Source organism: Phalacrocorax aristotelis, chromosome Z (genome assembly GCF_949628215.1).
Source record: "Phalacrocorax aristotelis chromosome Z, bGulAri2.1, whole genome shotgun sequence".
Taxonomy (NCBI): domain Eukaryota; kingdom Metazoa; phylum Chordata; class Aves; order Suliformes; family Phalacrocoracidae; genus Phalacrocorax; species Phalacrocorax aristotelis.
This window is the reverse complement of record NC_134311.1, coordinates 66,798,450-66,824,563: the sequence shown is the minus strand read 5'-3', so window position 1 is coordinate 66,824,563 and position 26,114 is coordinate 66,798,450. Positions and strand designations below refer to the sequence as shown.

General features: G+C 41.5%; 3 protein-coding genes across 4 annotated transcripts in view; 1 reads left to right on the top strand and 2 right to left on the bottom strand.

The window, feature by feature from the left end:
• LOC142050789 (uncharacterized) overlaps positions 1-1,888 on the bottom strand; it is a 59,297-nt gene extending 57,409 nt beyond the window's left edge. Inside the window, exons 1-2 of the mRNA XM_075079921.1 lie at positions 1,827-1,888; positions 797-1,504 (exon numbers count right to left, since the gene is read on the bottom strand). Coding sequence (XP_074936022.1) covers positions 797-1,504; positions 1,827-1,888 — 770 coding nt within the window. The remainder of the gene's footprint in view (positions 1-796; positions 1,505-1,826) is intronic.
• Positions 1-26,114, bottom strand: part of TTC33 (tetratricopeptide repeat domain 33) — a 217,261-nt gene that overhangs the window by 146,869 nt on the left and 44,278 nt on the right. The window contains exon 5 of one of the 2 annotated variants that reach the window (XR_012657923.1): positions 17,743-19,148. Coding sequence is in view for 1 of the 2 variants with exons in the window: in XM_075078457.1 (XP_074934558.1) it covers positions 18,798-19,148 (351 nt within the window). In the remaining variant the exon portion in view is untranslated. Of the gene's footprint in view, positions 1-16,379; positions 19,149-26,114 lie in introns of those variants that run through there. The other variant, XM_075078457.1, reaches the window with a different exon arrangement.
• On the top strand, positions 1,305-12,729 carry PTGER4 (prostaglandin E receptor 4). Its single transcript, XM_075078484.1, has 2 exons — positions 1,305-2,720; positions 10,591-12,729. Exons 1-2 carry the CDS (start codon positions 1,890-1,892, stop codon positions 11,179-11,181), a joined length of 1,422 nt encoding a protein of 473 aa, XP_074934585.1. The 5' UTR covers positions 1,305-1,889; the 3' UTR covers positions 11,182-12,729.

Genomic DNA, 26,114 nt, shown 5'->3' with positions numbered 1-26,114 from the left:
TCATGTCTGCTTATACAGCATTGAAAACTGAAACCCCATTCTCTTTCCCACATTACACACTTGTTCTCTAATGTATTTTGTTCTGTCAGTACCTTTGCTGTCAGTATGGCAAGACATTATCATTACTTTATCAAATGCTACTAAGTCCACGGGCATCACTTCCACAGGCTTAAAAAAAGAGGGGGGGAATAGTAAGACTGAACAAAGATCAAACGTTTACAATATATTTTCCCTTTACGTCAGAGAAGAGGTTCTTGTAAGGATATGTATGTCACTCTTCAGGACACAGGTTTTGTGTCCTTTGTAGCAACAGATGTCACATCGTGTAGGAGAAAGGATGTTACACCACCTGTCCAATCCAGTATGATGGCGTGAAGCTTCATCTCTGACCCAACAGCATTAGCACAGGCCACTAATAACTTTCCCCTCCAGGAGAAAGACCCATGCGTGTATCTGTTGCAGTGGTAGGGTTTTGTGGACGTTTCTGGACTAGGGACTCCACCACCACTGGGGTGAAAGCTGCCAGGCCGGCATCGCATAGAAGTGATTGCCGTCCCTCCACCAGCCCGGCTGAAGACAGAACTAGAATCTTGAAGCTTTGCCAGCAAGCGTAACCCTATTTCCAATTCATACGTGATCTTCTCACAGTCAAGACAAAACAAGTTCTTAAACATATAAACACTTCCCTCGAACATACACACGCCCTTCCTGTGTTTGGTAACCTCACTGACAGAGGCCCGACACAGGCAACGCACCAGAAGATCTCCCTGGCAGCGGCGACACCAGGCATGCTCACCTGATGCAAGCGCGGCCGCCGCCAGCCGCCGAGCCCTGTGGTACCGCCTCGCTGCACCGGCGCTTATCTTCGCGATAAACGGCACAGCCGCTGCCTCTACCAGCTGCCACCGCTGAGCCGGCGGCCGGTGCGAGGCTCTGGGGCACCAGCCCCTTCCTTCCCCGGGGTAACAGGAGACCCTGCCAGCGCTCCGCGTCGGAGCATGGCGGGCCCGGCTCCACCGCGCCACCTCCTCGGTAAAGGTGGCTTGCCCCGAGCGCCCATCCCGCGGCGCTGCCCGGCAGGGGAAGGTGCGAGGAGCCCTCCCTGCCGGCCGTCACAGCCCCGGCGGGGCCGCTGCCCGCCGTCCCCTCACACCCGCCCTGCCTCGCCTCGCCCCGCCCCGCCTCGCCCCGCGGGCAGCCCCGGGCGGAGGCGTCCGCGCCCGGCCCCGCGCAACCTGCCCTCCGCGCGGCGGCCAATGGGGCGCGAGGGCGGGGAGGAGCGGCGGGAGCTGCTCTCGCCGCCTCCGCCCTCCGCGGCGAAACTCGGCGGGAGCGTCGGTGGGGGTGAGACGTAGCCCGTGCCCCGCATCGCGCCGCACCGCACCGCGCCGCCGGCCGGCGGGAGGGGATGAGCGGCGGGCACCGCGCTACGGCACCTTTCCGCGCCGCCACCGGGGGCACCTGGAGCCGACGGCCGCCTGCCCAGGGCCGCCCCAGCGCCGCGCTAAGCCCTCCCCGGCGCCGGTGCGAGAGGCGGTGAGGCGGCTCCGCTCGGCTCCGCGCTCAGCGCTCGGGCCGCCCCGATCCCCTCGCGGGCTGGGCGACGGAGCGCTGCGGTCTGCGCGGGGAGGGCAGCGGCAGGAAGAGTCAGCCCCGGCTCCCCCGGCCGCAGTCGGTCGCTGCCGGACAGCACCGCGCTTCGGCTCCTTTTTAGGACTTTTTTTCTTTTTTTTTTCTTATCTAAAATACAGCATTCCCCTCTCCCCCCGCTTCTCCCTCGTTTGAGTGTTTATTCCCACACCAGACGACCCTCTCCCCTCCCTTACTCTGCCTTTCTCTTCTGGACCCGCTCTCGCCTCGCTCGACTCCCCACCGGCAGCGCGGGCATCATGTCCTTCGACCCCACCACCATGCCACCTGCGAACGGCTCCGCCAACGGGACCGCCAGCGGGGCCGAGGGCGGGCAGCCCCCCACCATCCCCACCGTCATGTTCATCTTCGGTGTGGTGGGCAACCTCATAGCCATCGTGGTGCTCTGCAAGTCCCGGAAGGAGCAGAAGGAGACCACTTTCTACACGCTGGTCTGCGGGCTGGCAGTCACTGACCTCCTGGGGACCTGCCTGGTGAGTCCGGTCACTATCGCCACTTACCTGCAGAACCGCTGGCCAGGAGGACCAGCGCTATGTGAGTACAGCTCCTTCATTCTCCTCTTCTTTGGACTCTCCGGCCTCAGTATTATCTGTGCCATGTCTATAGAGAGGTACCTGGCCATCAACCATGCCTATTTCTACAACCATTATGTAGACAAGAAACTGGCAGGGCTCACGCTCTTTGCCATCTACGCTTCCAATGTGGTGTTCTGTGCCCTCCCCAGCATGGGGCTTGGCAAATCTACCTTGCAGTACCCTGACACTTGGTGTTTCATAGACTGGCGAGCAAAGGAGGCCACTCATGCGGCATATTCCTACATGTATGCTGGCTTCAGCTCCTTCCTAATCATGGTCACCGTGATCTGCAACATCCTGGTGTGCGTGGCCCTCATTCGCATGCACCGCCAGTTCATGCGACGCACATCCTTGGGGACAGACGCCACCTCCAGCCGTTTATCTGACTTTCGCAGACGCCGGAGCTTCCGTCGGATGGCCGGAGCAGAGATCCAGATGGTTATTCTGCTCATTGCCACTTCCCTGGTGGTGGTCATCTGCTCCATTCCTCTGGTGGTGAGTAACGTTTTGCAACCCTTCTTCTTTTCCATCACCTGCACTGCTGAGTCTTTTCTCCTCCTAGTCTGTGCCCGTAGGACAGACTCCTATTTAGCTGGTGCTGCAAACTGTTATAACTTAAAGGCTGTTAGCATACATGCATGGTGAGAGAAAGTTGCACTGATTTATATTTACAAGAAAAGAAGCATGCTTATCCCAAGTCCTGGCCTCCTTTGATTGGTTAAAATACAGCGCCAAAAATTCTCAATATTTTTTCCACTGTTTAACTGGAATCCACACAGCAAAAATCTTACTGAGAGCTAAAGGCACTTTGAAGTTCACTTCCAAAATTAATTTGTGATGAGTGAGGTTTGGGTCTGGCCTGCATTTCTGGATGTTTATTGTGTTTTTAAAATGTGCACGCTGTTGCCGAAGGGTACAGTGGTCCTTTATGTGTGGAAGGAGGAGAGAGCTCTATTCACTTGGCACCAGGGACACACAGAGTGCTTCACACCCAGTACCTGAGCCAAGCTTCCCCTCCTGAGGGATTCACCCACTGCTCTGGGGTAGATCTCACACTCTTACATCCCTCCACCAGCTTCCTACTGGGGGAGGAGTAAAGTCAGTGAAACCACCCGTCGGTGTAATTCTCAGTTAAATGAGAGTTGGAGGAATATGGCCCACATAAACCTAAAGATCATACCAAAATGTCAGACAACATTACCGCTAACCATCTGCTAATTTTCTGAAATGGCTGATACAATTAATGTCATTGAATTGAACATGCAGGATCCATTTATTTCACTTCCTCCACCTTATCTCCAAGGAAGACAAAAAAAAAAAAAAAACAAAACAAAAAACCACCAGCTGAAGGCTCAGTTCTTGCATGCCACCCACCATAATAAAACTTGGCAAACTTCTCTTCTGGCTCAGAGACTTTAAACAAATAGCTGGCTTGGCTTATTCGTCACCTTCTAAAACATAGCGTAGGGGGCCAAGGAGTGGCTGTTGGACAGAAAGTGTTTTTAGAAGGATTGTTTTAAGTGTGTTTATTGTCAGTAGAGTGATCCCTCTGTCACTGAGGGGTACAATGTGTCTGAAATATAGCTGGCCAGCCAGGGGTGCAAAAAAAATTGCATATACCACAGTAATGAAGTTTAGAGAAGTACATGTGAACGGGACGCGAGAGGTCAGTGAGTCCACTCCCCTGCTTCAGAGGAGTTGTAATTGCAAGGGTTGAGACAGTTTTGCTTCATTGCTAACATAAACAGGAGCCAGTGAAGTGTGGCTATGCTGGAGCACCAGCACCCCGGCTGTCGCCGAAGGCACTCTCCTGTCCTTCAGCATTGTCACTTTGTGTTGCGCCATGGCGTGACTGAGCATGGTGCTGTGCGTTCATTGCTTGACATATGAAAAGTCGAGAGGTGCTGTCTGAGCTGCACACAGGGTGTCCAGGGGAGGTGCACACGCATTAGATGGTGGAACCGCAGACAACCTGCCCTGCAGTCCAGCTCCAGAAGCTGCAGGGGTAAGCCGGCTTGCTGCACTTGGGAGGCACCAGGGCATGGAGTAGCAAAAGCCCCAACAGTACTGTGGGTTGACAGTACTTAATACTAGATTAATCAAATTATAACAGCTACTTCAGAAAAGAGCAATATAGTGTTTTCAAAAGAAACGCTGGTAAATGCAGAAAATATATTCTGGGAATAAAGACAGCATTGTAATGTGATACAGGGTATCAGCTGATGGACTTAAGCAGTTTCAGAAAAAAGCCAAACCTTATCCAGTGGAGGAGCAGTTAGAGGAAGGCTGAGAAGGCTGAACGTAAAATGCAAAATGAAATTGTTCATATCCATTTGGAGCTAGGCAGTCTTTTACAGAATATTAAAAAAAAAAAGTGGGGGGGAAATTAAGAGGGAGGGGTTACTAGGAAGAGAACTGGATTGTTGATTAAAGTTAAAATTAATGAACCCAAGTGGGGCAAAAGGTTTATTAAACAGTAGCCAGTGGAAAACTGGTATATAGCAGAAGGTATGTGAAGGTGCAGGTCATGAAGTTGTGTAGCTCTCTCAGACCTTGATTTTGCTGCTTATAAAGGCACAGTGTTATCTTGGGAGTGCTCACATAAGTTAGCTTTTCCTTGCTAAAGCAGCGTGTCTTCTCTATGTCTAATATGAGGTAAGAGACTGTAATTTCATTTAGATGGATGACTAAGAGAAAAAGGAAGCTTTCTTCTAAAAAAAACCCAACCACGTATATACATATCATCACAGTGTCCAGTGTGGTTAAATTTCTTCATTGTTAAGTAGCTTCTATAAGTCATTTGCCTTCTCCTGCGGGAATAAGCTATAGCTGTATATGCTTCTTTATGCCATGATGTACTGCAGTGTACGCTGCCATATTAAGCCCTCTGGTTTTATATAGGCTGAGGTTAAGAATTCAGATATAAACTCAGAGGATTGCCATCTTCATGGTATAAATCCCTAGGAAGACCCACTAGCAGCAATAGGTGAATCAGTAATATAGACATTTTCATGACTTGGGAGTTTTAGGGAGCCCTCACTGAGCGAAAGGCTCATCTATAACAGGACAGCCTGGCAGTCAGCAAGAACATGCAAGTGGTAAAGTGGTGGTGGCAGCATGATTCAGATACACAAAGTAAGCTCAGAGGGTGCTTTGTGACCAAAGTTTTCTGATGAGCTGACTTCCTACTAGTGATTTCAGCTGAATAAACTATCACTTAAGTCAAAGCAAAGCAACTTCTGAAAGACAGATATAAACACCTAACATTTTAGAATAAACACTTTTACAACATAACAAAATAGTTTAGCAGGCTACACTTACTAGCATTTGACAAAAAATTTTCAAATCTTAAAACATTAAATAGCCCTGAAATAATAAGCAAAGGCTTGCCTTGATTTAAAAGGCAGTTAAAGAACAGCAAGCTGAGTCACAGAGAACAGCAGTTTTTAATAATGAGGTGCTCCAGCACTCAGTTTACAACTAGGATTGTTTAGTGTCCTAATGATTTATTCATAAAAACAGCAGAATTTTACAGTGACAACAAGTACTATAATAAAATTATGGGGATTGTGCAAAATGCTGAATTAACTTGACAGAACTGAAGGCTGATCAAATTTATCAAGGAAAGGAAAGTTGAGGAAAAAACATTACTGAAAGGAAACTTTTGATATAAGCTGATGTGTTCTCACTGTGCAGAAAGTGATGTGAAAGACATGAAGAACCGGACAATAGTTTAAAAATTAAGTAAGGATAATGCATAGTGTGCTGACTCTTGTCTGCACTCCAGACTTGTTATCTCATCTTTTAAAATAGAGTGAGTTTTTATAAAACAGAATTGGATGGAGTTAAAAGTAGGGTATAAGTTATATTAGGAGGAATTTTGTCAAGAGTAGAGTAGAAATTATTATCCAGCCTTTAAAAAAATGAAACAAACTCAAGAGTAAATAGGCACACGCTGTTTAAATCTGTAATTCACTCCAGCAGTCTGTCAGATACCCTTAAGATTTTTAAGTGCGTGATCTTTTTCTGATCCTGACCACTGAATAGGGTGGTTAAATTACGGTGAAGTGGAAAATAAAATAGCGTTTCAGGGTGTACCTCTGGTTGATTGCATGAAATAATGAGGAGTTTCTAACTTAATGTTTAATTGCTTTAAAAGTTTGGATTTTCTTTTGGCTTCGTTGATTTTGACTTTTCTCTTTAAGTATCAGGGACTGCCTCCAGGCAACAGCAAGGTGGCAGACATGATTTTTGAGCGGTGGAGTAGATACCAAGCAGACACCAAGCCCTTGAAGGGCAAAGGTTATTGGCTTGTAGAGCTGAAAAACTTGTTCCTGCTTACTACTGTACGGTTTTAAATTTATCCTATCAGTATGTGGGGAGATTTTGAGGGCAGGTGGAAGCTATGAAGACAATTACCGGTGTGACTGTAACTATACAGGTCGCTATATAGTAATTTATAGGATTAGAAATCATGATTTGCGCCTGCAATTAGTAAAAAGGAAAAGGAGCAAACAGGACTCTGATCCTACCTATCACTTGAGCATAAACTCAACATACCTTGGAGCTACATGCTTCTTAGCAGAATTGCAAACGAGCTGATAGTTCTTTTAAGATCTATTGCCTGAATTCTACAGCTACAAAGCTAACAAAAACCTCAGTCTTCTGAGATTTGAATTGTTCTAGGTTGCTTCTTTCTTTAATTAGGATTTCAAATTGCACAAATTCAAGCATCACATTAGCTAATTTAGTAGTAGATTCCACTTCCTCAGCACTTTCTTAGAAGATGCAAGGCAATATCCTTTACCATGCTACCTCCTGCAGCAGAAGACTTGTAGCCAAAACAGGATGCATCTCTTGTGTTCTTGTAGATGATACATTAGTAAATGCTGTTTCAGCAGTATGTAAAGAAATTGTAAGACTGACATCCCAACACAGATTTATTTTTACTTTATTGTCATTAAGATGTAATCCCAGCAATAGGTCTGAATTGATAAATGCATTTGACATTCTGGGAAGCTTCAAATAAAAGACATGAGACCTTTCTGCAAAGTACAAACAGTTTTGTACAGTCCGTAGTTTTTACTAAATAGGTCCATTTTATAAATCTTTAGCCTAAACATGCCGCATTTCTGTCGAAAGGAAATAAGGCATACAGAGATTGCATAAAGCAAGCTGCACTGTGCCATTAGTGATTGTCCTTTTCAGCCACAGAGTCAGTGCTTAAAGACATTTTTGTCTTCCATAAAGTCTTCCAGGTAGACAGAGAAAGGTGAAATAGGTACCGCAGTATCATGTGCTGCTTATCAAAAGAACAATCACACTATTAAATCACTGATGTGTAACTATAGCTCCAAGTTTGTTTTTTTTTTAAAAAAAGTCAGGCCTCTGAAGTTGGACTGTGTACTTCAGCTGTCTTCAGAGCATGCCTTCTGGTTCTGTGATCTCGACTAATTTATCAGCACATACCCCTCCCTGTCACACCTCTAATATCCCTGGTGACGACTGCATTTAGTTGTATAAGCTGCTGGAAGGCGTCCACTCCCTCAGCGCTGTCCTTTGAACTCCTGGCTCTCGGGGCAGGTACCTGTCCATTGATCAACCGTTCCAAGTACATAGACCAGCATTTACCCACTTTCAGGGTGTATTCCCCCACATAAGGAAATCCCAGTAAAGAAAAAGAAAAGGAGCATTTGGAATGAAACGTTGTTAAAGCACAGGTTAAATCCCCTGGGGAAATTTGAACTTTGTATATTTATATATTTGACCTCTGTATAATTATACATTTGACCTTTTATCATTTTGGAGGGGAAAAGAACCTCACACAAATAGTCAAACAGGTGTTTCAAGAACAGATTTTAGCCGATGCCAGGCTACGTGGTGTCAACTTATTTTTCAGCCTTCCAGGTTCAGAAATCCCGACTGCAGTGTCTCAGGGTCAGCACCGGTGTCGGTAACAGACGCTTTCCTTGCGCAAGGTGATACCCCGAGTCACAACACTTCTCCCCACCTGCGAAGTCAACCGGCGGCTGCCCCTGGGGCGGGCGGCCGCCCCCCAGCGCCGCGGTCTCTGCTTCGTTTCCAGAGTTGCGTATTACTGAGCTTCACCCTTCCCGAACGAGCAAAACGCTGTCCAGTCTGCTACGATTTTGTGAGACGCGTGTGGGGTTGCGGCCGGCCGGGCAGGTGGCGGCGCCGCGGCCGTGGCCGTGGCCGTGGCGCCTCCGCGGGGCGCCCGCGCCACCTAGCGGTGCGCTGAGGAGAGGTGCCGGCGCGTCCGGCGGGAGCCGCGCCCCCCCGCGCGCCCCCGACAGCGAATGGGGCGGGAGTTTAACTCAGGGAATTTTTAAGGAACCGTCAGTGAATGCCAGCCAAACTGTAGGTACTGAAAAATTCTGGCCTCCTTTCGGCCATGAATCGTGTAGCGATGGATGTCGGGTAGGAGGCTAATATACAACAAATAGTGGAAAAAAAAATTTAAAGCAAGTAAGGCTTAATAAAAGAAAAACCCATAAAAATAAGTTCGATATGCATAGGAATACTCTTTGAAGTACTTCAATGGCATGTTTGGCTTAACAGAAAAATAAGATCAAGAAGTTAGTTGTCAAAAAGGCATCTTCAGTGTTACAGATCATTAGGAAAGTAACTGAGAATAAAACTTGGATCGTTATATTGCTGAATAATTTTAGGGTTTTCCCATATTTTGAATTCCGTGGGCAGATTTTGTTACCCATAAAGTACTGAGAAAGAAAATGTACGCCATCATCAGTTTGACGGATGGTTTGAGAGAGGCTATATGCATAGGACTTCTGAAGAAGGACTGTGGGTTATTTTAAACATACTTCATTGGTAGCTTTTGGGGCACACTCAATCTCTGAATTCTGACGAGCTGGATTCTACCACATTGCCCTGCTGCAGGAAAATTTCTCCAAACAGAATTGTGAAATTTTGCACCAGACTCGGGTGGCTTCACGTGCAGAGCTTCTAACAAAAATGGCTGAAAAGAGCTGTTCTAGCTTGGCTCATTTATTCAAATGCTTGTCTGCCCCCTTGTCTGTAACCTCCTAGCTAGGCAAGACTTGATTCATTTCAGGAGTCAAGGATCTGAGATTTAAAAACCTCATAATTTTGCTACAAGATATCTACTGTGTCAGATAATTAAGGGATTTATTTTGACTTATCTTAAAGAATCTGAAGAAAACTGCATCTTCCATTATCAGTTCTTTTCAGTGGATTTCCTAGGCCTTCCTATAATTGGACACTACATAGGTCTGCTAAAAGGAGGAACAGCTATTTGAGACTGATCAACATAACCAACTGGTAAGATGCCATCCTCCTTAGTGACACTGGGAAGATAACAATTGATATCAAGAAATTGGACTGTGCCTTACTCACAGTAGCATTTACGAAAGTGGCTTCTAAACCAGGAGAGGGACGATGTTACTTGTTTTTTTCTTGGATTCAAAGGAAGAAGCTGAAGAAGACATTTCTGTGTAGAAGACAGGATCCTTTAGTCTTAAGTTTTGTGCGTGATAAACTAAAATTGCTAATTAAATAGCCATGTCCTGCAGCAGCTTCAACATCTTAAATTCTTGACAACTTCATCATTATTTTTATGTTTTTCTAAGTAGAACCAAAATGCTTGGTCATGTAGGAGAGCAGAGCACTTCAATCCAGTGGTGCAATCATCTCCTCACCTTGACCTATTAAGAATCTCCTAGCTGGGGGGCCTTCTCCCCCACCCCCCCGCCCCCAACCCATGCTGCAGCAAGCAAAGAGTTGAGGGGTTAACAAACAATTCCAGTAAGGACAGGTACCAGCAAAGTGCATTTCTAAACTTGGGAGTTGATAGCTCTGGTCCTGTTGCCAGAGTCTAGTGTACTTGGATTATAATATGTGTTTCAGTTTGTTTCTAAACAATTATTAGACCTTTGCTAGAAGAACTGATTTTCCAGGTCTCTCAGTCAGATACCTCTTTGCAGGTAGCATAAGACTCAAGGTATACCAAGGAAGCAGGATACAGGTCTATAGCTTTGCTCCTGAGTTCTATCAGGAAAAAGGAATTTTTAAAAACAGCCAAAAGTTGGACGTTCAAGGATTAATTATATGGGGAAGGAGGAGAAAGATCCATTCCTTTCCTACCTCTACAAAGAAAGCCAATTTACAGCAGATTCATTGCTCTGATTTTTTTGCTATTTCCAAAAATAAACTGTCAGCTGCCAATCTGAGATGCCTGACTTTGCCAGCCTCTTCTCTAGTCGTAGCTCACAGTAGTGATTCTAGATCTCTGCTTTGAAATGTAAACTTTGATTTCTTGATATAATTGTATAATTTTGTCTTTCTCTTCCCCCATCTCCTCGGGTAGGTCCGTGTCTTTGTGAACCAGCTGTACCAGCCGGAATCAGTGAGGGATGTGAGGCAAAACCCTGACCTGCAAGCTATCCGCATTGCCTCTGTGAACCCCATTTTGGACCCGTGGGTCTACATCCTCCTGCGCAAGACTGTGCTCAGCAAAGCCATTAAGAAGATCAAGTGCCTCTTCTGCCGCATTGGAGGGGCTCGGAGGCAGCACTCGGGGAGCAATTTCAACTGTGTGGATGGCCACAGGACCTCCTCTGCCATGTCAAGTCAGTCACCCTCCTTCATATCCCGTGAGCTGAGGGAGATCAGCAGCACCTCACAAACGCTGCTCTATCCTCCGGAGTTAAGTGAAAGCGGTGCTGGGGGTCGCGCGCTGCTTCCAGGCCCCAGTGCCAGCCTGGCTCAGTCTGACACCACATCAGTAAGGACACTGCGTAGCTCAGAGACCTCGGACTCTTCACAGGGGCAGGATTCTGAAAGCGTCTTCCTGGTGAATGAAAGCTCTGGTGGCGGGGCTAGCTCTACATCCAAGGGCAGCCCTCTCCAGGTCACCTTTCCCACAGAGACGTTGAATTTATCAGAAAAGTGTATATAGATAGCCGTGAAAGGCATCAACCCTGGGGATACTTCCTGATATATTGGAAAAACTGGTGCAATAGATAGGTTTTCTGCCTATTCAAGGGGAGAGGGGATCAGCTATGCTCCAAAGGGCTATTTTTCTCTTGCCGTGTGATGGGTACATTTCTTTTAGACTACTGAGGACTGCATGGAACAGACACTGCACTTGGGCCCTGCCATCAGAAGTGTTACAAGGCAGGTCTAATGGGACTGGAAATATGAACTGCCTTGTCTTGGTCTGGGCCACAAGAGAGCTACTGGGCCTCTGGAAATAGGAAGACCCATCACTTTCTTTTTTCTTTTTTTCCCTTTTCAAATCTAATAGAACTGTGTTTTTTCTCCCCGTGGTTACTCAGCTATCAAGAGTTTAAGCCTCTGGTACTAGAGCTGAATGTGAGGCAGCTGCTAGGAACTGGACACAGCTACTCTGAGAGCTGCCTGGGGCAGGATTTTAAAGTGTCTCACTAAAGCATGAAAATGTGAATTTTTACCATTGTATATATATCAGGATTGAAAATATTTAAAAGTCTATTCTTCTCTGTGAGAAGGTTTTTTATTAATACAAGGTATATAGAAATGATCGCTAGCCTTCTCTCCCCCCAGTATTTCCTGCTGATAAGACATTCTTGGTTTAGATTTGTTGTCCATGCTAGATTCACAGCTGAGGTAATTCTCTGGCTGAGAATACATAAGCACTTTCTGAGTGAAAGGGGAATATGTGCGCTTTATGAGAGAAAAAGAAACATCCTTTCAGTTAAGAATATTCCTTTTCAGTGTATGTACATACTAAAAAGCCAGATTTTATTTATGTGCTGAGAATGATTCTCTGTATAACACATCCACGCCTCTCCGAGTACTTTGGCCCACATTCTGCACACACTTAGGCACACACTTAACATCGCCCATCAGAGTAGTCCCTCTGCTGCCAGGGAGACTCCTTACCTATGAAGTTAAGGACATATAGAAATGCTTTCAATATCAGGGCCTAAAACTTTCAACCCCTGGTTAATATTCTTAATATTCACTTTTGTTAAAGCATCACTGATGTAATAAAGGTATTTTTTCATAACATTTATCATTCTACTTTAAATAGTAAATAGAGTTTTATGAATGTGTAATCTGATACTCCATCAAATAAATGTACAAAACCATGGAAGCAGAATCTTCATTTTAAAGTATAGGTTAGGTAGAAACATATCCTGGTCTTGCAGCCCTTGAAAATCATTTGTTCCTAGAGTTTTAATGGCAAACACATCACCAAAACAAGCTGTTAACCACTGACAAAAAGAGTTTTGTGTTTTATGTTGTAAGGGTTAGATCTTGTTCCAGAAACACTGTTTATCAAAATAATTTTGTATAGGTATTTGGAGGATGTTTTGTCAAATGCTAAGCATGTTATGCTGCTTAAAGTGTTTTCATGTGAAATGCTTTATTGTAATCTTGAGCCTTATGTTGATATGTTTAAGCAGTTGTACTGACCAAAGTAATTTTGGAGATCACAATTAAATGGAAATGTTCTGCTTGATCTCAGCAGTTTATACGAGTCTGCCATTCAGTGCCAACTCTTCACCTTAACAAGCCTCCTGTCATGGACCATTTTGCATGCAGCTGCTGTCAAAACATAATTTTTTCTATAAGTTTCCAAAACACCACAGAACGATCACCATCAGCAAAAGGCAGCCATCTTCAAAAATGTCCCCAGGAGCACTGACATAGAGCCATGAAAATTCTTCATGCAAATAAGCAAACAAAAAAACCCCTACACTTAATTAAAACTCAGGCCTGCTCCATTATTTTCCTTCAGCAGGGGAGCAGCTGAGCATATTTGCCTTGATACACGTAGAAATTGAAGTTAAATCTCTGCACAAATATTTGCAGCAGTAGCCACTTTTCCACAAGTTAAGCTGAAGAACAATATTACTCAAGTTCCTACTACAGCTACAAAGAAAGATCTGCCTGAATTCTTTGCAGTTAAGCCACTAACTGTGGTCTTATGGTCTGTTGCTTAGTAGTGACCAACAAAAGAATACACTCATCGTACTTCCCAAGACAGGATGCAGTACCTTGTGGAGCAGGAAGGTGGGACTGCCACCTGCAGATACACCACCTATACCAACACTGGACCACACCTTTGTAGCTGGCCAAAAGCAGCACACCAGTGTTACTGGTACTGTATGCAATGAGAGAATTAAATATCTACAGGGTATAGTAAGTATTTGAATAAGCAAGGGCTTATTATTTTTAAAATTTTTTTTACTTTATTATTCTATTAAAATTATAATTATTATTTCTTATCATTACTGATGAGAAACACATGTGGTCTGGAACAGCTTTAGGCAAAAATAGACCATTTTAAGTACCTGACCTTCTGGCTTCCCTTAGCAAACACATACGATAAGCCTAAGGTGTTCCTCCTATCCACAGCATTGCTGGCGTGTCAGTAGTGGACTGGATTCACAGCACACAACATCATCAACACTAACACCCTCAGTACTGAACTCAAGGATTCCCAACCAGCCCACAGATTACGAAGTCTCCTAAGCAAAACTGGAACTGCCTGCCAGAACTCAATGGCAGTGCGCACCTCTACTGCCTTGTTGCAAACACAGATGGGCATTCAGAAGTAGCCTGGCTAAAAGGACTGGGCAGGTGTGCCTTTGTTTAGGGTGACAGACTATTACGTCTCCCTCACCTGCCCGACAGTCCCACTCAGCTTTGGCACCCTCTTCCATGCTGACCACAAACACATTACTGAATTATCTCCCTCAGCCTCCCTGAGCATAACAAGTCTTGTAAAATAAAGCTACAAGTTTGTAGAGATTAATTTGCCATGCGGAAGTTAAAAAGTTATTACCCTGCTAGATATTATGAATAGTTTTGATATGTTCTAAAGGGCTTCCCTTCTCACATAATAGCTCCCTTCCACTCCCGGCCCTCAGCGATCTATATACCCCCGAAACAGCCTGTCTTCCACAGCTGCATCTACCTTCCCCAGTCCTCTGCGTTCACAGCAAATGCACTAATTTGCCATTCAAAAACTCTCCATACCAAAATTGTATCTCCCTGACTCTGTCCTGGTAGTCCTGTGACTGGCAGCCCCACTCCCTCACTTCCAGCAGTCTGTCCTGCCCACACCTCCCAGATGACCACTTCCCAGAACTCTTCCCATTCAGGGGTACTGCTAGACCTCCCACCCATTACCATGCCCCAAACCCCAGCCCTAACTCAATTGAAGCCCCTGTCCTGTGCTGCAGTTTAGAGAATCTACCCACCACAGGCAGGATGACAGCTACTATCTGTAGGACACGGTGGTTTCTGTGAAAACCTGTAGATTAACTTGAATCTCTGACCAATAATTATGACTGGGCCCAGGTTTAGAGCATTGAATGTACTGACGGAGGGCTTGGACTATAAGGGTGGGCAGTAGGATCCTGTTTTAAATCAAGCTTTTACATCCCTGCTGACCACAACACTACTGCTGCTCAACCCCAATCAGTGCTATAGGCACAACGTCAAAGCACTAACAAAATTAGTGTAATCTGCTGTCTTCTAAAGGCACCAGCCAACATCCTGACCAAGAATCTTTCTACGAAGTTTTTAGTTCTGCTCCAAGAGACAACTGCAAATCTACTTAAGACAGAGAGCTACTAAATACCACCAGACCTTCCCACTCCTAGACCTTGTTCTAGACATGCCAGGTTTACTGGATCTGGAAACCAACTGAAGTCTCAATCACCTGCTTTCTGAACCCAAAGAGTCAACTCATTGCCCACTGCTGATCTTTCCCCTTGATCATTTACCCTCGACATCCTTCAGAGCTCCTAGAGTTGCAGATCTTAGAAAATCAGCCCTCAAAAACAGGCCATCACATCTGGCAGGATCCAGCAATCATCCAGGCTCATCAGCTCCTCCTGCTTCTGAACTAGCCCTATCTGGAGATACCACAGGCCAAGGACTCCATTCCAGAACATGATCTTAATATGATACTGACCTACAACAAACACATGGTGTCTGCAACCTGCCAATAAACCAAGCCCACATGCTTCTGCTTTCCTGTGTCCCAGTCCTAACTACGCTTATTTTAGTTTTACAGCTATTATATGACCTCAAAATAAATTAAGAGAGCACCTGCCCCTAACGTTAGTTTTTAACTCCTTCCCCTTGGTTTTAGGATCTGGAGAGTATTTACCTTGTATGGCCAATAAGTTTCCAGTGCTACCTCTCTCATCTTGATCCCCAACACCAACAGATATTCAAAGACAACTTTCAGGAACTAGAAGCATGGCGGAAACGGTTACATTTCATTTTTTCCCCTCTAACTACTTTTAAAATTCAGTCTCTTACAGTATTAACAAATTTGAGTCACTGATGTGTTATCTGATTCGTACTTTCTTTAAACCTCTAGTACTGTCACAAAGGATTTATTCCCTCTGAGTATAATCTAGGTTTAGTTTTTTAAAGATACTTATCTCCATCTATAGGGCAGATTAATTCCACCCTTTTTTCAGCATTTGAAGTCGTCTGCCAGTCAGTCACCTTCAGCTTCCTTTGTAGTCGGTGGGAATAATTAGGCACCTTGGGAGGCTGATTCAACTCATTCTAAGATACTTATCTAACACAGTGTATATTAATGGCCCTCTGAGGCTGTGTATTTCTTTCCACTGGATATAAAGGGATTAAAGGGAAAAATATTTAAATGTTTAACCATACATTTTAAATTAAGCAAAATTAATCAACCTAACCTACTATTGTTGAGATTTCCTCTGTAATGATGTTGCAACACTTCAGCATTTTAATATATGATTCCTGTGGCAGGCAAACACATGGAAGCTACTGCAGCCACTGACATTAGTCATGAAGAAGAACAATAAAAATAAAAAATTCCTGCTGGCAAAGTGGGAGTGTACTTCACAGGTATCCTATTTCTGATAACAAAGGCTTTCTCCTCTGGGTCTCTCTCATTTGGATACCCTTGAGAGGTTTAAAAACATTGGGCACTACCTTTTATTAAACATTTCTCCTGAGATGTGTTTTTTGATTTTTTTTTTTACTATAACACATTGACGTTCACCAGAGACAGAAGCAGCCAAGTGATGAAATGAGTAATATTCTAAAATGGTCAATGGTAACCCTAATTCTTGTTACAACCAAAAGAATAAACAGGCATCACTAAGCAGCAGAGAAGTCAGTATTTTATTCAAACAGATCCGAAAAATCCCATACATGCAAGACATGGCCTACTGTACAAAAAACAATGTTGAAATCATAAATTTTTGAACTTGCTTCCCAGTTTGAGAATAACAGTGTCAAGAGAATGTATCTGCTTTACAAGACACTATGGTCCTGAAAATACCTAGAATTCGTAACCTCATCTAATCAGAAGGAAAACACATTTACTACCAGTGATGGAAACAACCACCCCTCAAAGCCAGCATGGCTGTTCTGGCTGGTGGCATAGGTGCACACCCCTCCATTTGTTTGGTTCAGCACTGCTGATGTTAATAGGAATTTTGTGAATCATTTCAGTAGAAACAGATTCTGTGATAGACTTTTGAAAAGAGGGAGGCAGTCCTTCCTGTATGAGTAAATACATAACACTGACGGAAGTATAAAGCACAAAGAAAGAAAAGATGTGTTGGATTATAGCCAAGCTCCTTCAAAGTGAAAACACACCTTACAGCTTCTTACAACATTTCATTTCCTAGCCAGAAAATGCCTCTTCGTTGAAGAAATCTGTCCAAATCCTTCTCATACTAACTCCTTCTATGGCTGAATAGATTGTATTATTTAAGTTGTTAGGAAAAACAAGATTATGAAATTCTTCAACAGGGACAACATAAACTAGCTATCAAACTGTATCTTAATCAAATGCCTATTCAGTCTTGAATGAACAAATAAAAATGTAGCATGGTGATGTTTTACATTTCTTAATATATTTTAGTCACTGTAACTATTTTGAATACTCAGGAGATGTTAAGAAGGGTAAATTTTGTGTGTGTGTGCAAGCACAGATCTAAAAATTCACACATATACAAAAATATATTCAGGAAGAATTTTACTAAATTTTCATTGATTTTTGCAAGTACAACATGGCAATCAAGTTTTTGAAAGGGATCATTACTATCTCCAAAGACTGTAAGTCTCCTCTTAAATAAAGATATTCAACTGAAAGTATGACTGGAGATAGACAGTTTCTTCTACAATACACATTCTATTGCAAAAATCACTATGCTTCTCAAGCAACATTATTTCCTTTAAAAATATGTTATTTTGAAAACAGAAGTCAAATATGAAAAATGCAAAGATGACTGATTTCCAAAGGTTTCACTTGTCTACAAAACTATTATTATAATGTTTTTATAATGCAAAATATTATAAAAATCAAGTGAAATGATGTGTTCCCAATCCTGAATTCTGTGGGAGTTCCTCAGCAGACATTTTTTCCAGTCCAGTTAGGAGGTGACCATCTCTACCATGTCTCCAAGACAATGAAAAGACAGCAGTGTCAGCACAGAGCACGTCGAAGAAACAGCCTGACTTTCTCTGAACTGCCCATGTGAAGAACCAATGGCCAACTTCCCCTAGAGAAAGATGAACATTAAACAAATCTCCTGCGTTACACCTCTAAGTTAATACAATGTGAATACTCACCACAGCATCCAAAATCCAAAAAGGATAAAAAGGGAGACTAGGGCAATGCTGCCCTCAAGAACTGGTTCACTAAGAACATACTTTAAATGGCAGGTCTTAAGAAGCAGGAAAACAAATTGTCTCCCTTTATCAGATTAGCCTCACCAGGAAAGAAAACACTGAACGTAATAAACTTCAGGCATACCTATTTCCAACTCCCACCGTTGAGCTGTAGCACAGCACTCAAGGAAAGACCAGTTTCAGCCTCAGCTGAATGTTCTTTTTTCTGGTGAAACATTTATTAGTAACTAAGCGTTCATGTGCTTATTCGGTATAGCATTTCTTGTCATCTAATCAGAAGGTGTTTAACTTATTCACCTATGAGAGCAACATAAAGGTTTCTACTGGTTTCATTTCACTACAAACCAGATGCCAGATCTATCACATACACAAAAGCAAAATAATAATACATCTCTGCTTCACATGAAACTTCCTCACAGAAAAAGTAATCTTAATGAAAATAAAGACTTCTGTTAACAGAGAACAGTTCACACTTTAACTGGAAGATAAATAATGTTAATGAATAAGGATTGAAATAGATTTTTTTTATAATCCCTTTCTCTTTTAGAGTTTAAATAAAAGCTTATTAATTACTGGGAAAATGTAGGGATTCACTTGTAAAATTATGATATACAGAAAGATAAAACAGTTATTAGAATGTAGGTAAGCACTTTAACATTACATTTGTTCATAAGATTTTTTAGAATCAGCTCTTGGCTTTCACCAAAAATATGGATGGAACAACAACTCAAGTAATTGCTTTTTCAATTTACCAAAGAAAATAACTTCAATTCTTTAACTTTTGTAGGCTCTCCCACTGCTTAAAACACAAAAACAAAGCAAGCCCAATACAATAAATAACACTAGTTTTTAAAAACAGTACTGGCAAAACATAAGGCTGCCCTATCGGGCTCTGATGAAAAGGGTTTCATCCAGAGTTGTAGGACAATCTTCCTTCTCAGTAAGTGTCTCTACTGTGCCTGAAGCAGACACAATCACTACCGTTTTAGCTGCTGCAAGAGCTTTCTCCTTTTCTGCGATGGCAGCGCAGACTGCCACAATTTCATCACTTTCAAAGTCGTAGTCTGGGATTGATTCTTGTGCAAGCTCTTTTTCTTTTGCCAGTGCTTGGACTGCCTCAGTCTTTGTTGCTTTTTGCTGTTGCTGTAGTTTTCTTGCCCAGGAAAGGTCCTCTTTCCATACTTCAGGGTTCATTGGAAAGGTGTGTAAGGATACCTGGAAACTTCGGATTGCCTATAAACAGAATAGGGAAGAAACAAGGTTTGGAAACTCTAAAGCCTGCGTATTTAATAACAGAAATTAACAGAAAAAGAGATGTACATCACAAGCAAAGACAAAAGTGATTTTACTCCAACCTGTCTTCAGTGGAACAATCCTCCCTGAGCTCTAAGTTCAACAGCAGCATTACACCCAAACAACTGTGCATACAAGTGTCTATAAGTACCAAGAAAGCATGAACAAATCACATACCTGGCAACAAGGGCACAAATAAGAGTTCAAACGTCATAAATAATGTTGTAATTAAAGAGGTAAAAGCAAAAGTAACTTTTGTTTTGATGGTTTTTTACACTACTTTTCTCCTATCATCAGATATGCGGGAAGGCAAAACCAGACAGATATGGTTTAAAGAAATACAGAAAAGGGACGACTGGGATTTTAAGTATCTCTAATATTGCTGCCTTTAAATTAGCATGTAGTCACTTCACATACAGATCTACAGATACTACGGTAATCCTAGTCCCATGATAAGCAGTTTCCGTAAGAGGTTTGTGGTTGCAAACACACTTAACTAAACAGGCAAGGGCAGACAAATAAAGTCCCAACTTGGACAGCTGCTCCAAGAAGAAACTCTTAGATCTTTATCTAAGAGTTTTTTATATCTATATTCTATAAATATCTATATTTATATCTTATAAACCATGTAATATTGATACAATTAAGTATAGTTGATATTGTTTCTCCTTTCAGCTCAGCTGGGAGAAGATCTACACGTACAAGTACTCAACACAGAGATCGTTAAATATTAAAAAAAGTGACCATGTAACCCAGTAGATGTGATGGTCAGCAACAAGACATTGCTACAATACTGGAAAAATGCTAAACCAAGAATTACAATTATGTGGAATTTAGTTACATTAACAGTGAAAAGGTCAAGACTGACTTTAGTTACTCAGACTTCATGTATGCACACAAAGGCATGTGTATATTTCATACTTATGACTGTATGGTCAGTTATGGAAATAGCCACCTGGGTGACCATACTCTTTTGTGATGATGTACCGAAGCCTTCCTGCAGGGTGGGAAAACAGTCATGATATGGATTTGGTTATAGTTGGGAAGAGTTCTAGAAACTTACATATAAAGACTTTAAACATGTATGAATAACCATCGAACTCCATATTTTGTTCTCATTTATAGATACTTAAAGCATGCAAATTAGTTTTTAAAAATCACAGCATTTCATCTGCATTGACAGAAACTGCCAATTCATCCTCCTGCTGGCACAGATTAATACACAATCTCTGTATGATGTGAACTCAGCAGACAAGAGATATAAATCAGTCTTAAGAAATGCTGATTATGCTATCAGTATTACTGCTGTTGTAATAGGCAGCCTTTCAGTTCCAGGAAAAAAAATTACTTTATTATTGGTCCACAGCCAGCTCTGAAGTGTAGGAGCATGCTGAACTTTAAACAGGAGGAGGAGTGCAGTTTAATTCTTGCAAAACAGTGTCATTTTATTCAACTTTGCAAGCTTTTAATTTCTAGGGGTAGATGAGCTACAAGTAAACACTAAATGCTCTTTTTTTTATTATTTCTGTTGAAAACAAAATATAAACAAACACCATCTGCTTTTAAGCTTTCCATGAAAGAGGCCCCCTAACTAAAGCCTGTATATACAGTTCAGTTCATGCGTATCAAATATTAAACACAGTAATCAAATATAAGGTAACATTTAATAAGCTTAGAAGATGCCTTGATGATTCATTGATAGAGCCTGAAACAATCATCTTTGTAAATCTATTAGAAAAAAGATTTTGTGTGACATTTTTATAAATAAATAATAATAATAAAAATAAAACAATAAAGAATTTTAAGTGCTGCAAAAGATCAGAGTGATTGCTTTTAAAGCAGCAATGTAATACTGAAAAATACAGAGTTGTATCCACATAAAATTTTATGTTGCCACTACTTCCACAGCCATTAATTTCTATTAAGACAGAGGAAAAGAAAATAACAGTGCTACTTCTAATTCTCTCACGGATGGAAATGTAAATCTCCCTCTCCATCTGCCTGTCCAGCATTATAGGAAAATATGGTAGCACTAGATAAAATTGGTATTTTTAGCCTGCAGCTGTGGTCTTAAGAGACCCTGGATGTAAGGACTATGGGATTTTAGATCAGTTCGTATTCACATATCTGCTTTTGCTTCTGTAGGGAAAAGTACTATAAAATATACTGCAAGATGTTACTGCTTGCTGAATTACAATATCTGAATAATTTGTATTTTTAAATACTTTACATTGCATCTCACCATAAGGTATTTTGTAGCAAACAATCTTTCATTTCTCCCATAAGCAGAATCTCTCCTGCTGCTTTGCAGAGTCTTTAAATCTGAAGGGCAGTTTTCATCAAAGTACACTTTTAATAACGTGTTTTTATAACACATGGACCTAGTAATTGTCACTATACAGTGACATCTACCCCCAGTGCTTGTATTAGGCCTCTAAGTTACATCTGACAGACACCATCTGGCCAATTTGAAAAGATGTCCATCAGTGAAGACATGCAGATACCTGTAAGTACTCTTAACTGGTAAATAAGGAAAATCCAGGAGGATGGAAAACATTTACCTCTCTAATACCAATTATACTGCTAAAATTATTACAGGAACTTCAAAATAATGGTAAAACAACTCTCTCCCCAATCCCAGTTTGTCATACACTCTGCATTTGTTTTAGCTAACACTGTTAATTACAGTGCCAGCTATGTCAGTGGAGAACACTCACAGGAACTGAGTGCCTCTGCTAGAAATGCAGCGGTAAGGGCATTTAAACTTTGAGACTTGCTTGCCCTTCTGCTTTCTTGACTGAGTAGAAGATATTTTCATGCATTAAAAAAAATCATTCAGTGGCTTATCAAAATATATTTGACTTCTCACAGTGATTAAAAAAAAAATTTACATTGTAGTAGCTGGAGAGTGCAGGACTAACACAGGACCTCTGGGGAAGCCAGTATGACTGGGTATTACCTGTATTACCTACAACCGGATAGGACTGTTTAAAGCTGCTGTAAAGAATATTTAACAGAACCTCACTTTAAATGACAAAGCATTTTATATTCTCTCTAACTTAATACTTCCCAAATATTATGTGCTAGAATGTGTACGTGGCAGGAGTGTAGTTCAAGATGGAGCTGGCAGGACAGAAATATGCCCTGTCACGTGTTTTATTTTCAAAAGAAATCTTTTATCAAATCCTGATATGAAAAGCAGTAACGCTTAAAGTATGACACAAAAACTGTAAACAGAATACACAAAATTCCAGGCCAAAATTATGAAACGACTAGTAATTTTTAAAATTGCATTGCCTTTTTTTTTCATTTATGCACATAGAAGAGTATCAACTATATCAACTATATTAATATAATGATAAAGTTAAATATTCCATCCATCATAAAATAAGCCACACATTTTGTTGTGCTTAGCAGGAAGATTACCACAGCAGTGTAATTAAATATTTTCATCTCATATAAATCTATAAAAATAAAATCTGAGTTATTTATCCCTTCAAATTGATAGGAACACAATGTGAAGCACAGACTTCATTGTTTTTCAATGGAAAGCCAACCATCACTTTCCTTTTGATTACAAAAATGTTATTGTTTCTACACACTTACATTACTAACATTTTGAAAAATTCTCTCAAATTCAGAATTAGTTATGTTAATTGGCTGGAGTCCAATAAAATGCAGTAACTCCTCTCTTTACTAGTATGTAAGTTCCATCATTATGTGAAAGACCTAAAACTACTTCTTCCAAGAGGAAAAAAAAAGGGCTAATCTGAGGATTCATATTGTCACGGTTTGATTCCTTTTACAAAATGTAGTACCACACTTAAAGACTGCTAAACCACTAACTACTTTGTAACAATACAGCAAACCACATCCTTCAAAACATCAAACAAAAAGCATGCACAATTGGCTTACATTTACACATCTGCCCAGTGAACTTTGTAATATTCAGTACTCCAGATTTGACATGGAGGCCCCAGCCCACAATGGTGTAAGCTTAAGTCACAGAATTACTGAACGGCTGAGGTTGGCCAGGACCTCCCAAGGCCCCCTGGGCCCATCCCCAGCTCAAGCACGGCCACCTGGAGCCAGCTGCCCATTAATTTCTCCAAGGTGGGAGCCTCAGTCACTTTCAGTTAGTATCTTTTTTTTTTAATGCTGCTTTTTTTCATTTGTTTACTTGTTTGATAAAAGTATGGGGCTCACTCTCTCTCTTGGGAAGAACTGTTCTAATGAAGGTATCAGTGTGAAATTGTTACTGCTTAAGTTGTCATCACCAGTACAGTAAATATAATTTGTAAAAACAATAATTTACAATTAAATGAAAGAAATACTGCAAGCGTGACTACATTTTGACAGTTTCTACGTTCACGTTGCAAAGTTTACTCGGGTGTATTCTTGCAAATTGATTTGTAGAACTTAAGGAATTTCTGCCTTTACAGAAATAAAGTTCTGCCTGCTCACATTTAAGTATTACTGTTGAATTACCCTGTTTAGTAAATTCAGAAAAAAGAGCAAACAGCTTTTGTAAAAGCTAAATAAAAAGGGGGCTAATTTACCTCACTCTTTCTGTCACAAATTTGACAAGACCAAACCAAACCTTTCTTTGTTTGAAATAAACCAATATATTATGCAGCTCATAATTTAAACTAGATGTGTTTGGAAGCTGTATTTTAGACCTGGTAGCTTGACATTAAAATATAGTCAATTGTTTTTTCCTAAGAAAAAGTGCATCATTCATTGTCAAGTAATAAAAATATTTACAAGACACCATTTGGCAGGAAGCGGGTAGTGAAGACAGACATTGGTGGGGGAGAAATGAAACAAAGAAACAGAAGAAGCTGCTCTTGAGAAGGGCTGTATTTCCCAAATCTCAAACATTACTAAAAAGTCCTGACATTTATGCTTTATTGACTTCTCTCTGTAAAAAAATATAATGAAGTGAAACATTAGAAGATCATCATAGTGAAAGGGTAATGGGAAAAAGATAATTATGACTTAGATCACCTGGTCAAGAAGCCTCCACAGGTTAAATAACTATGAAATCATTTAACCATTTAAGACTCCTCCAGTTTTAACCTCTTAAGATTGCTTAAAAATTGCTTGGTTCAAAAATAAATAGTGAACATTATCTGCAGCTTAGGATAACACCCCAAGTTCTTCTTTGTACCTGAGAACATATTCATCAGAAGGCAGTTCAATATGCCTTAAAGATAGAAAGGAAAAAAAGTAGAAACATGCATTACTAAAGCACTGGAGACACCAACAGGAGCTTACCCACCTCTGGGCTCCCTACTCAGGCAGACATTTGGAGGCCAAACTACCTGGTGATAATTCCTCCTTCCTCTCTTCACAGACAGTAAGGCCAATATCACAGTTACAGCAGCACCTATAGCAGCGTTTTCTTTCAGATGAATAATGTGCTTTGATGAAAATCTCTGATTGTTCCCACTTAGAATGCTTTGGTTTGTATCATGGAATAGTCTCAGACTACATGATCTAGATTCCTTTCTGTTTAAGCTTGACAGTGTACACCAAAAGAGCACCTGAAGTGCTCCAAACAGAGCTGCTCTGAAGTAAACCAAAATGAATATAATGTGGATACTGGGTCCCCAACACTATTAACTCAAGAGATCTACTCATTGGTGTGATGTGACTTGCCAGCATAGATGAAGCTTATAGGATCTGGTGAGCAGACCTGGTGGTATAACTAGTATTGGTATATCGATATCTACAATTCACATTACAGTAACTAGCATTTTTTATAGAATAACCACCATCAGTTACCTAGGATTCTTATGGGAAATAAACCCTTGAATTTCCTGAGACTACTGCAGTTAAAAATCTCAGACATAATTTACAATGACAATTTCAGGCACTTAAAAGGAAAAGAAAAAAATATTATTTATAGATTGTAGATCTAGACAGGACCGGCCATCTACTCTTACCTTCTACACCAAAAATGCCACAGAATGTCACCAGTTATGTGATGAGTTGCAGATACACATGGATTTATATTAAATATTTTGTATTATGATATTGCAACAACACAAGGTAGCACACTACACATCTGCAACAAAGAGCTTTGTCCTATGTTATTATTGTCATTTGGTGTTTTCTGGGGTTTAGATATGTTTGGTTTTTTAATACTGCTCCTTACTACATTTTAAGAGGAAACTCTGAGCATGATCTGTGAGCCTCCCTCAAAAAAAAATGTAATTATTAACTTAGCAAAAACACTCAACATTAACGACAAAATTATTTGTATCAAACCAGCACACAGCTACTTCTATTAGAAAATAAAACCAGTGTCTTTTTTTTTATCAGAGCGCTGCTGATTAATTATCTATCTAATGGACTTTTGTGAATGTGTCTGAATTAAAAAGGTCACTCACTATGTCTCCACACCAACTAGTAGAAAACTACTACACTGTATATGTTACATTATTTACAAGTGTATACCCTGTAGGCAGAGGATGATACGACATGGTGGAAAAGTCTCCCTTTGCATCACACCATGTAGCCAAGACAGCACCATGGCATACAGCTGCAGCTAGAGAAAAGACACACTCCAGCTACTGCAGAGCATCCCAGCCTTTTTGCTATCTTATTAAGAAAAGAACCAACTTCAGCCACCATTTGGGGTCAAGAAGCCAGAATGGCTCCTTGGGGTCAGAAAGCATGAATGAGCACACATGATTTGCTGCAACTGATGAGGGAGAGTAGGAGACGGGGAAAACAAGATGCTAAAATTTTATTAGGAGGCATGTATAAAACTGAGCCTGAATATCATCTGGGACTTCACAGCACCTTCATCTTCAAACTACGGAGAGCTGTGCTGTAGCAATACAGTACCCAGAATGTAGTATGTGCGGTTATGTCAACATAATTAATCTATTGCATAAA